Below are 12,389 nucleotides of genomic sequence, written 5' to 3' on the forward strand. Positions count from 1 at the left end.
ATTAGGTGGAACCATATTAAATTGCTGTTTGCATCATTTGGCAGTGGTGGAACATTGGCAACTTCATGCGGTTCAAGTTAATATATCTTCATTCTTTTCCTCTCTAAATGTTCCTTCTCCTCAACCAAAACCAATTACAACAAAATATCCTTGTACAGGTAAGAGTAAGCTCTCTATATATTGTGTTTTGAATTTTACACTTACATATGTCCCTGCATATAAAACCTAAACACCATATCTCAGGTATACCGGCCTTTGCTGTTCATATCTCCCAATTGACAATTCACCCAATAAGTATTTACTGAGGATCTGGCATGTTCATGAAACATTTATTCACTCACCCAACAAATATCTTCTGAGCACATACACTGTGTCAGATACTGTTCTAAGCACTCGAATGATATCAGCGAACAAAACAAGGATCCTTGTGCTCTTAGAGCTTATATTTTAGCAGGAGTGGAAAGGAGACAATGTACAGTAAAGAAACATAATAATTAAGAGTACCATATAGTATGTTAGAAAGTGACAGATGCCGGGTGCGGTGGCTCATGCCTGTAATCCCAGCACTTTGGGAGGCTGAGGCTGGCGGATCACCTGAGGTTGGGAGTTTGAGACCAGCCTGACCAACATGGAGAAACCCTGTCTCTACTAAAAATACAAAATTAGCTGGGCGTGGTGGTGCATGCCTGTAATCCCAGCTACTCGGGAGGCTGAGGTAGGAGAATCGCTTGAACCTGGGAGGTGGAGGTTGCGGTGAGCCGACATCATGCCATTAGCACTCCAGCCTGGGCAACGAGAGCGAAACTCCATCTCAAAAAAAAAAAAAAAAGAAAAAAAAGAAAGTGACAGATGCCATGGAAAAAGCAGAAAGTTGAGCAGAGGAAGGGAGACTGGGAGTGCCGGGAGGAGGAACTATAATTTTAAATATGGTGGTCACTGTAGGCCTTTTGGAGAAGGTAACAATTAAGCAAAGACTTGAAGGAGGAGAAGGATATGCTATCTGGGGAAAGTGTTCCGGGCAGAGTAAACAGCAAGTACAAAGACCCTAAGTCAGGAAAACTAAAGAAAGAAGGAGGAGAATAGTAGAAAATGAAGACATAAAAGTAACAGAGTTTAGGGTCTTTGTATTAGGTATCTACTGCTGTGTAACAAATTGCCCTAAAATTTGGCTATTGACAATAATACACAGGAATTCAAGAGTCATTTGGCTTGGGAGTTCTGGCTCTGGGTCCCAAGAGGCTACAGTTTCTGAAGGCTGTGCCTGAAGATTCTTCTTCCAAGGCGGCTCACTCACATGGTTGGCAAATTGGTGCTGGTTGTTGATGGGGGAGGAAGAGATGAGGAGAGGGGAAGGACTTTGTTTCTATTTGTGTGGGTCTCTCCGCCTGCTGTTTTTAAAAAAAGGCTAGTGAAGTAAAGCAGTGAGAGAGTAGAGAAGGAAGAAAGAAATCTGTAACTAGTGTGATCAATTGGTTGTAAACACCACTTCACTCAGATCAGCCTCCTCATGCTGTTTGAGTATCTTCATGACATGACAGCTGGCTTCCCCTACAGCAACCAATCCAAAAACGGAACAAGGCAGATACCACAATGCCTTTTATGACCTAGTCTTGTAAGTCACACTATCATTTCTACCATATACTACTGATGACACAGTCAGCCCTGGTTCATTATAGAAGAGAACTACCCCGGGGTGTAAATAGCAAGAGGTGAAGACCATTGGTGGTCATCTTGGTGGCTATGATAGCCTTGGTAGGTCATTATAAATCTGTGGCTTTTACTTTGAGGGAAATGGGAAGCCAATTAAGGGATCTGAGCAGTGAAACGACAATGATCTGACATGTTTCATGAGGATAACCCTTGCCACTGTGTGAATTGACTGGAGAAGAGCAAGGATGTAAGCGGGAGACCAGTAAGAAGGCTATTACAGTCCAAGAGAGATACACTAGGGTCATAATGGTGGAGTTGAGAATTGGTGATATTCTGGATTCATTTTGAAGATAGAGATGACAAGATTTGCTGATGGATTGGATGTGGGATATGAGAGAAAAGAATTAAAGATGACTTCTAAGGGTTTTGGAGGAATAGGAATTACAAAAATGAGTTCCACATAGATCTTGCCATAAATGAGCTTACAACATAGGAGAGATAAGGTGTGTACACAAGTGCCATATATACTACGTGGCAGAAAGCACTGTGCTCCATAATACAGGCACAAATTTAAGTGCCAAGTACAATAAAAAAGTTCTGGAGATGGTTGCACAACAATGTGAATGTACTTATTGCCACTGAAAAATGGTTAAAATGGTAAATTTTATTTATTTATTTTTATTTTTATTTTTTTGAGACGGAGTCTCGCTGTGTCACCCAGGCTGGAGTGCAGTGGCAGGATCTCGGTTCACTGCAAGCTCCGCTTCCCAGGTTCACGCCATTCTCCTGCCTCAGGCTTCCGAGTAGCTGCGGACTACAGGTGCCTGCCACCACGCCTGGCTAATTTTTTGTATTTTTAGTAGAGACTGGGGTTTCACTGTGTTAGCCAGGATGGTCTCGATCTCCTGACCTCGTGATCCGCCCGCCTCAGCCTCCCAAAGTGCTGGGATTACAGGCTTGAGCCACCACGCCCGGCCTATTTATTTTTATTTATTTATTTATTTATTTTGAGATGGAGTCTAGCTCTGTCACCCAGGGTGGAGTGCAGTCGTGCGATCTCGGCTTACTGCAGCCTCCGCCTCCCGGGTTCCAGCGATTCTCCAGCCTCAGCCTACCAAGTAGCTGGGATTACAGGCACTCACCACCACACTCGGCTAATTTTTGTATTTTTAGTGGAGACGGGTTTTCACCATGTTGGCCAGGCTGGTCTCGAACTACTGACTTCTGGTGATCCACCCGCCTCGGCCTCCCAAAGTGTTAGGATTACAGGCATGAGCCACCACGCCCAGCCAAAACAGTAAATTTTATGTTATGTACATTTTACCACAAGAAAAAAACGGTGCTTAAAAAAAGCAAAAACAAAAATTAGAGAAGTGCCACTAGAGTTCAGAGCATGGAGAGATGAACTTCAGCTAAGAAAATCAGAGAAGGCTTTGTGTACAGGCAGTCTTTTTTTTTTTTTTTTTTTTTTTTTTGAGACGGAGTCTCGCTCCCTTCCACGGGCAGTCTTTTCACATAGGCAGAGGGAGTAGTTTGAACAGATTAGCGGAAGGCAGGAAAACTGAGGATAGGCGGGGCACAAGGAGTAGTTCTGATTTGCTAGAAGATAGGGTAGGGTGCCCAAGGGGAGAATAAACATGCAACTAAAAGTTTTAAGAAAATTCTTTCCTCTCCTCCCTCCAAGTTCCCTTGTTGTGAAGGGAGGATCATATCTTGCATCACTTGATTTCATTTGAAATGAAATATTCAGAATCCATCATCTCACCACATTACCCTGTAAGATCCCATTTTCCTGAAACAAAAATTCCTATGTTGATCTGACAATCCTACAACGCATTTGAAATAAATCCAGGGTATGACCAGCATCTTATGTACACAGACTTCCTTTGTTTCCAGTCCATCTGCTTTCGTTTTCCTCTGTTAATTTTCCCTTCACCTCCCAATCTTAACCCCCGCCATTCCCCCAGGGTCTCCCTTTCTTGTCATCCCTTTCATCCTTCCCTTCTTGGAAACAGATCCGATTCTAACCTCAGTTACCTTATTAGCCGCGTGATACTGGGATAGTTATCCCCTCTGGGCCTCAGTTTCCTTTGTAAGATGGGCTTATTAAACCCCCAAAGACAGTGTTTATCTTACAGGGTTGTCAACATTACAACAAAGAACACGTTATATGCCTAACACAGTACCTGATCTATAGTAATAACTCAACATTTTCGCCCCTTCTCCTCTTTTTTGTCCTTGTGCCTTTCTTCCCCTATTCCCCAACCCCAGGGCCCAACAGGTAAAAACCGTGGGAAAAACCATCCTTGAGACTAAAAGAAGAAACACTGGAGCTGGGGGCGGAGACTACGAGGTGCTCACTGCGCATGTGCGCCGCTAGGTCAGCTTCTCCGTTCCAGCCGGGCGGGGGGGTCGGGTGGGGGTGGGGGTAGGGGTTGCAAGGGCCTGATTTTTTCTTACTGCCCCCTTCCGGTTCGGGGAGGTGGCGGGACCTTGGCGGCGCCCGGAGCCGGCGTGGCGCTCATCGAGGGATGCCCGGCCCAAGTGGTAAGTTGAAAAATGGCGGAGGGGGGGAAGAAGGAGGGGCTTTGCAGGGCAGGAGGCTGACCTCCCGGCCGGGGGTGGGAAGGACACAGCCGGCCCAGTGGCGCAGCCCGGGCCGGGAGACTGACGGACCGCGCCCGGTGTCTCTTTGAGGCCCTGACGTGGACACACTTCGGGTTTCACGACTCCGGGTTTCTCCAGGGGATGGGCCGGCCGGTGGAGGCGCGTGAGGGAGACGAAGGGACTTCCGTTTCCTTCACCTAGGCTGGGGCCAAGCCGCAGAGCGGAGTTGGCATTTCCAGATTGGGGCTCGGGCTGCGCCTCCTCCGGGACCCTCCCCTTGGACCGAGCCGATCGCCGCGGGGCAGTTCGGGCCGGCTGTCCTGGCGCGGTGGGTACAGCTTGTGTAGGCTTTCCCCTCCCCCGCTTTCCCTCCTTCCCCTCCTTCCCCTCTCCTCCCTCCCCTCCCTCCCCTCTCTTCTTTTCCTCTCCATTTCCCTCGGGCCGGCGCTGCTGGGGAGGGCTGGAAGGCCGCGCCCGCCCGGCAGGGGTGGCCCGGCCCAGGCTGCTTGCCGGGGTTCCTCGGACTGCCGACGGCAGGCGTGGGTGGGTGGGTGACTTCAGGCCCGCAGGATTGCCTTCCTAAACCCTGTGACACCTAAGGTAAATTGAGGCAAAGAACTTTTTAAAAAAATATGATCAAAGGGATTTCCTCCCCATGTGATAACCTGTGGCTTGTGTGAAGCAGGGTGGAGTGTGTCTGGAGAGGGCATATGAAACTTAAAGAATAAGGGCCAAAGAGCTTCCGGAAGAGGAAATTAGCTAGTGATTCTTTCCAATCTGCTTTCCCAGTCACCTCTCCGGCATGTTCTGTAAAACGAAATGTAATTTGACTTTGTTTCATTATTTTAACTCCATAACACTTAAATTGTTTTCTTTTCGGGGAGAGGAGTGTTTATTCTCAAACTAAGCAGTAGCTCCCTCCACCTCCGAAAAAGGAACAACGTCAATCCAACCTTTGTTAAAAAACTCTTAACCTGTCAGATTTTAATAATCTAGTAGTTTGCTTTCAAATATAATTATGTCGCTAGTTCTGTCACAACTATACTTTGATAGTTTAATGACTCATAGACATTTGTAAGACTGGAGGTTGCAGTAGTGTTTCTTTTTGTTTTTTTCCCCATAATATTTATTACAGTCAATGAACAGCGTTACAGACGGCCATCTTAGAATTATAACATTTTAGAGTTGGAAGGGATCTTAGTCAAACCCTGTCCTTTTACAAAACCAGAAACCACGGCTTAGGAAGATTTCATAGCTTGCTTAAGGCTATCCAACTAGTTAGATTAGAACCCATGTTATCTGGCTTCTTGCCCACCACTCTTTCTGCGCAATTGCTCCATATCGCCTCCAAGCATGAAAATTAAATGTATTCAATTCAACACACATTTCTGAAGAGTATAATACTTTGTACCATAGAAAGTGACTGTGGTACCACTTTCTATGTATTTCAGTGTATTTAACATGCTTATGGAGTACTTGAGATTCCCCCCCACCCCCACATTCAAGAAGTGGCAACAGTTTAGATTTATACACACACCTTCACATGTATGTGTGTATACTTGCATTTGCCCAGATAGTTTCTTGAAGGATACACAATAAAAATGTTAATAGTAGTTACTTATGGAGGAGAAGAGAGGTAGAAGACTTTTTACTTTGCACTTCACATGACCTAATGTACGGTTTGAATTTGTTATAAATTCGTATTGATTTCATAATTGAAAAGTTTTAAAGTTCACACCTTCCCACACAAATATCTATATCAACATAAGCAAGTATATACCAATGGTATGTACACATATTTATGTACATATATGTATTTATACATATCAGTGGTTTGTACTGTAAAATCCAGTATGATTCGGGTCAACTCAGCTGACAAAGCAGACCTCATTATTGGATACTCATGTTCCGTTTTCTTGTATTGCTCTCCCCTAATGTAAGATAGTAAAAATAATATGTTACTAGTCGTCATATATTTTTAGAAATTGTCCTAAGCTTGTTGATTATCAAATAATGTAGCAAACTTTTAACACATTTAAAATGTCAAATTTGGGTACTTGCTTCAGTGGTAGCACATATACTAAAATTGGAACAATTCAAAGAAGATTAGCATGGTGGTTTTTTTTTTCATTAATTAATTAATTAATTTTTTTTTTTTTTTGAGACGGAGTCTTACTCTGTCATCCAGGCTGGAGTGCAGTGGCACGATCTTGGCTCACTGCAGCCTCCGCCTCCTGGGTTCAAGCTACTCAGCCTCCCGAGTAGCTAGGACTACAGGCATGCGCCACCACACCTGGCTAATTTTTGTATTTTTAGTAGACACCGGGTTTACCCATGTTGGCCAGGCTGATCTCGAACTCGTGACCTCAGGTGATGCACCCGCCTCGGCCTCCCAAAGTGCTGGCATTACAGGTATGAGCCACCTCGCCTGGCCAGTCCATGTTTTTTTTTTGAGACAGAGTTTCGCTTTTGTTGCCCAGGCTGGAGTGCAATGGCGCCATCTCAGCTCACTGCAACCTCCGCCTCCCGGGTTCAAGTGATTCTTCTGCCTCAGCCTCCCAAGTAGCTGGGATTACAGGTGCCCACCACCACACCTGGCTAATTCGGTCCCTTTTTTTAATAAACCACAACAAAAATTTGACACCTGACGCTGTGGCTCATGCCTGTAATCCCAGCACTTTGGGAGGCCAAGGCGGGCGGATCACCTGAGGTCAGGAGTTGGAGTCCAGACTGGCCAACATGGTGAAACCCTGCCTCTACTAAAAAAACTAGGCGGGTATGGTGGTGTGCGCCTGTAGTCCCAGCTACACGGGAGGCTGAAGCAGGAGAACTGCTTGAACCCAGGAGGCAGAGGCTGCAGTGAGCCAAGATTGCACCATTGTACTCTAGCCTGGGTGACAAGAGCGCACCTTTGTTTCGAAAAAAAAAAAAAAATTGACACAAGGAAAATATCTGCAGCCTGGGCAACATGGCACAGCCCTCTCTCTAATAAAAATACAAAAATTAGCTGGGCGTGCTGGCTTGTGCCTGTAGTCCTAGCTACTTTGGGGAGCTGAGGCAGGAGGATCACCTGAGCCTTGGGAGGTGGAGGCTGCAGTGAGCCATGATTGGGCCACTGTACTCCAGCCTGGGCGAAAGAATGAGACCCTGTCTCAAACAAAACAAACAAACAAAAATCTGAATTGTAGACTCTTTGTAGATAAGAATATATTTTTTAAAAAAGTTAAGACTAGGGCCAAGTGCAGTGGCTTTCACCTGTAATCCCAGCACTTTGGGAGGCTGAGGTGGGCGGATCACCTGAGGTCAGGAGTTCAAGACCAGCCTGGCTAACATGGTGAAACCCCATCTCTACTAAAAATACAAAAATTAGCTGGGTGTGGCGGTGCACCCCTGTAGTCCCAGCTACTTGGGAGGCTGAGGCAGGAGAACCACTTGAGCCCATGAGGCGGAGGTTGCCGTGAGCTGAGAACGCAACATTCAACTCCAGCCTGGGCCACAGAGTGAGACTCCACCTCAAAAACAAATAAAAAGTTAAGACTAAAACAGTTTATAGTGATTAGGAGTTCAGCTGTCTAGTTTTGTTTTTGTTTTGAGATGGAGTTTCGCTCTTGTTGCCCAGGCTGGAGTGAAATGGTGCGATCTCGGCTCACCTCAACCTCTGCCTCCCGGGTTCAAGCAGTTCTCCTGCCTCAGCCTCCCGAGTAGCTGGGATTACAGGCATGCGCCACCACGCCCGGCTAATTTTGTATTTTCAGTGGAGACGGGGTTTCTCCATGTTGGTCAGGCTGGTCTCAAAACTCCCGACCTCAGGTGAAAAAGTGCTGGGATTACGGGCGTGAGTCACTGCGCCCGGCCCAGCTGTCTAGTTTTTAGAAATAGATTAAGACTCAAAAAAATATATTGCCCACCGTAATATATCTGATTATTAGCAAAGCTTGGACTAGAGTCTAGGTTCTAGTCTAGTGGCCCTTGTACTATACCTGTAATTTTATTGCTTTCTAGTGCATTAGATGATTCCAACTAGGCTGACAAAGTAATAATATCTAAAGGTTAGCTAGGACCATTTCAATAGTTAAGAATTATTATTTTTTTCTTTGGTTTTTATTTTATTTTGTCTTCCTTTTTTTTTTTCATTTTCAGGAAGTAAGCAGTTTCTCAAAATTATTATGATTAATGGACCAGCTAATTTGTATAGTGCTTAAAATATTTTAGTAACATAAATTTTACTAAATTTACTAATTTAGTAAATAAATGTTCTCCTTTTATTTCATTGTAAACATTAATTTCTTTAGTAAATCCTGTATTTATATTGTAAATGTTTAGAGATACCAAATGTAAAATAATGATATTTCACTGTTTTTTGGGTCTAATATTTAAGTCTGGTAGGTAGTATTAGCAGAGAGCAAAACCTACAGTTTATGAAATAAACATTCATTGAGCACTTAATGTGTTCCAGGCATTGTAGTATGTGGTAGGATTCCAAGGATAAATATGACAAAATAAATGCCTTTCTTCTGGTTTTTTTTTTTTGTTTTTTTTGAGACAATGGAGTCTGGCTCTGTTGCCCAGGCTGGAGTGCGGTAGCGCGATCTTGGCTCACTGCAGGCACTGCCTCCCAGCATCACGCCATTCTCCTGCCTCAGCCTCTCAAGTAGCTGGGACTGCAGGCACCCGCCACCACACCCGGCTAATTTTATATGTGTGTGTGTGTGTGTGTGTGTGTTTTAGTAAAGACAGGGTTTCACCATGTTAGCCAGGATGGTCTCATTGTCCTGACCTCGTGATCTGCCTGCCTTGGCCTCCTAAAGTGCTGGCCACCACGCCGGGCTGCCTTTCTTTTTTTTTTTTTTTGCTTTTTTTTGTTTGTCTGTTTTTATTTTGCTTTTGTGTGTTTGTTTGTTTTTCCATTGTTCTTTTGGGGCTGGGAGATTATCATGAGCTGTCAATTCTCAAGCTTTATCTCTGTGAGGTAATCTGGTAATAGTATTATAAAATGTAACCTGTTAGCACTATTAAAGGACATTGTGTGAGTAGATATGAGGAGACAAACAGTAGTGATAAGATAAAAAATACTTCAGAATTTAACAAATACTGTTTCTGTATCTTAGAGGTCATGGGCTACAGTGTTTGGAAAGATCCCTAGGTTGGGTACCACAGTACCTAGGTTATTGACTTTGTTTCCAATTAGCTGTGGGATTGTGCATATCAGTGACCCCATCTTTACATGTTCACATTTTTGATATGTTATTTTAGGTGTTGAATTCAAAACATAAAAAGGGTATTTTAAGGCCGGGCGTGGTGGCTCACGCCTGTAATCCCAGCACTTTGGGAGGCTGAGGTGGGCGGATCACGAGGTCAGGAGATCTAGACCATCCTGGCACCCATCTCTGCTAAAAAAAAAAAAATACAAAAAATTAGCCGGGCGTGGTGGCGGGCGCCTGTAGTCCCAACTACTTGGCAGGCTGAGGCAGGAGAATGGTGTGAACCTGGGAGGCGGAGCTTGCAGTGAGCCAAGATTGTGCCACTGCACTCTAGCCTGAGCTACAGAGCGAGACTTCGTCTCAAAAAAAAAAAAGGGTATTTTGAATATTTTATTTTATTTATTTATTTTTTGAGACATTGTCTTGCTGTGTCACCCAGGCTGGAGTTCAGTGCATGATCCCAGCTCATTGCAACCTCCACCTCCTGGGTTCAGGTGATTCTGGTGACTCAGCCTCCCAAGTAGCTGGGATTACAGGCATGTGCTACCACACCCAGCTAATTTTTTTTTTTTTTTAATCTTTTTTTTCCCCCGGGAGATAGAGTCTTGCTCTGTCGCCCAGAGCTGGAGTGCAGTGGCGCAATCTCTGTTCACTGCAGACTCCGCCTCCTGGGTTCAGGCAATTCTCCTGCCTCAGCCTCCCGAGTAGCTGGGATTACAGGCGCACGCCACCACAACTGGCTAATTTTTGTATTTTTAGTAGAGACGGGGTTTCACCATGTTAACCAGGTTGGCCTCAAACTCCTGACCTCGTGACCCACCCGGCTCAGCCTCCCAAAGTGCTGGGATTACAGGTGTGAGCCACCGCACCCAGCCTTTTTTGTATTTTAAGTAGAGACAGGATTTCACCATGTTGCCCAGGCTGGTCTTGAACTCCTGACCTCATGTGATCTGCCCGCCTTGGCCTCCCAAAGTGCCGGGATTACAGGCGTGAGCCACTGCACCGGCCTTTGAATATTTTAAGTTATAAAAGAAATATGTGTTTCTAAATATATTATATAATATATATTCTATAATAATATATGATATGATATATAATTATATAATATATCATATCATATATTATATATTATATTATATATTATTATATATTATATCATATATTATTATATATGATATAATATATATTATTATATATAATATATAATATATATTATATATATATGGTTTTTTTTGAGACGGAGTCTCGCTCTGTCACCCAGGCTGGAGTGCAGTGGCGCAATCTTGGCTCACTGAACCTCTGCCTCCCAGGTTCAAGCAATTCTTCTGCCTGAGCCTCCCAAGTAGCTGGGACTACAGGTGCACTACCACGCCCGGCTTATTTTATTTTATGTATTTATTTATTTTTCTGAGACGGAGTCTTGCTCCTGACTCCGTCTCAGAAATATATATATATTTATATATTATATAAACATATATATAATATAAATAATATATATAAAATATATAATATATAAAAATATATATAATATATAATATATAAAAATATATATAATATATATTTTATATATGTTATATATAATATATATTATATATATTATATATATATATATATTACAGGCATGAGCCACCACGCCTGGCTAGAGATATGTGTTTATTATAGAAAATTTATGAAATAGAATAATTACGATCATATTGTCTACAGGTTGTTTTAATCTTTTTTCCCCCATTCAACATTCTATAGTTAACATTTCTTTTTTTTTTTTTTTTTTTTTTTGAGACGGAGTCTCGCTCTGTCGCCCAGGCTGGAGTGCAGTGTTGCGATCTCAGCTCACTGCAACCTCTGCCTCCCGGGTTCATGCCATTCTTCTGCGTCAGCCTCTCTAAGTAGCTGGGACTACAGGTGCCCGCCACCACGCCTGGCTAATGTTTTTGTATTTTTAGTAGAGACGGGGTTTCACCATGGTCTCGATCTCCTGACCTCGTGATTAGCCTGCCTCAGCCTCCCAAAGTGCTGGGATTACAAGTGTGAGCCACCGCGCCCAGCAGTCTTTTTTTTTTTTTTTTTTTGGTTTGGTTTGGTTTTTTAGACAGAGTCTCGCTCTGTCCCCCAGGCTGGAGTGCAGTGGCACAATCTCAGCTCACTGCATCTCCGCCTCCTGGGTTCAAGCGATTCTCCTGCCTGAGCCTCCTGAGTAGCTAGGATTATAGACATGTGCCACCACGCCCGGCTAATTTTTGTATTTTTAGTGGAGGCATGGTTTCCCCATGTTGGCCAGGCTGGTCTTGAATTCCTGACCTTGTGATCCACCCGCCTTGGCCTCCCAAAGTGTTGGGATTACAGGTGTGAGCCCCCGTACCTGGCTTTTTTTTTTTTTTTGAGACGGAGTTTTGCTCATGTTGCCCAGGCTGGAGCGCATTGGCGCAATCTCAGCTCACTGCAACCTCTGCCTCCTGGGTTTAAGTGATTCTCCTGCCTCAGCCTCCCAAGTATCTGAGATTACAGGTGCCTGCCATCATGCCCAGCTAATTTTTGCATTTTTAGTAGAGATGAGATTTCACCATGTTGGCCAGGCTGGTCTCAAACTTCTGACCTCAGGTCATCCACCTGCCTCGGCCTCCCAAAGTCCTGGGATTACAGGCGTGAGCCACTGCACCCGGCCTGAAGTCTTTCAAAATACATTTTTTATTTATCCAGTGTATTATTTTATACTGCACTTTCTTCATCTGTAAAGTAACAGGGCCAGGCGTAGTGACTCATACCTGTAAGCCCAGCACTTTGGGAGGCTGAGGTGGGAGGATTGTTTGAGACCAGCCTGGGCAACATCGTGAGACCCCGTCTCTACCAATAATAAAAAAATGAGCTGGATGTGATGGCACGTGCCTGTGAAGATCACTTGAGCCCGGGAGGTCAAGGCGGCAGTGAGCCGTG

The 12,389-nt window shown here is 44.3% G+C and overlaps 1 protein-coding gene across 4 annotated transcripts in view; it reads left to right on the top strand.

The window, feature by feature from the left end:
• The first annotated feature begins 3,998 nt into the window (after positions 1-3,998).
• The window catches only part of XIAP (X-linked inhibitor of apoptosis), a 53,755-nt gene continuing 45,364 nt past the window's right edge, over positions 3,999-12,389 (top strand). The window contains exons 1-2 of one of the 4 annotated variants that reach the window (XM_024240948.2): positions 4,075-4,197; positions 4,459-4,585. Coding sequence is in view for 1 of the 4 variants with exons in the window: in XM_003779723.5 (XP_003779771.1) it covers positions 4,182-4,197 (16 nt within the window). In the remaining 3 variants the exon portion in view is untranslated. Of the gene's footprint in view, positions 4,198-4,266; positions 4,586-4,614; positions 4,858-12,389 lie in introns of those variants that run through there. The other 3 variants (XM_003779723.5, XM_054545029.1, XM_009235227.4) reach the window with 3 other exon arrangements.

This window comes from Pongo abelii, chromosome X (genome assembly GCF_028885655.2).
Source record: "Pongo abelii isolate AG06213 chromosome X, NHGRI_mPonAbe1-v2.0_pri, whole genome shotgun sequence".
NCBI lineage: Eukaryota > Metazoa > Chordata > Mammalia > Primates > Hominidae > Pongo > Pongo abelii.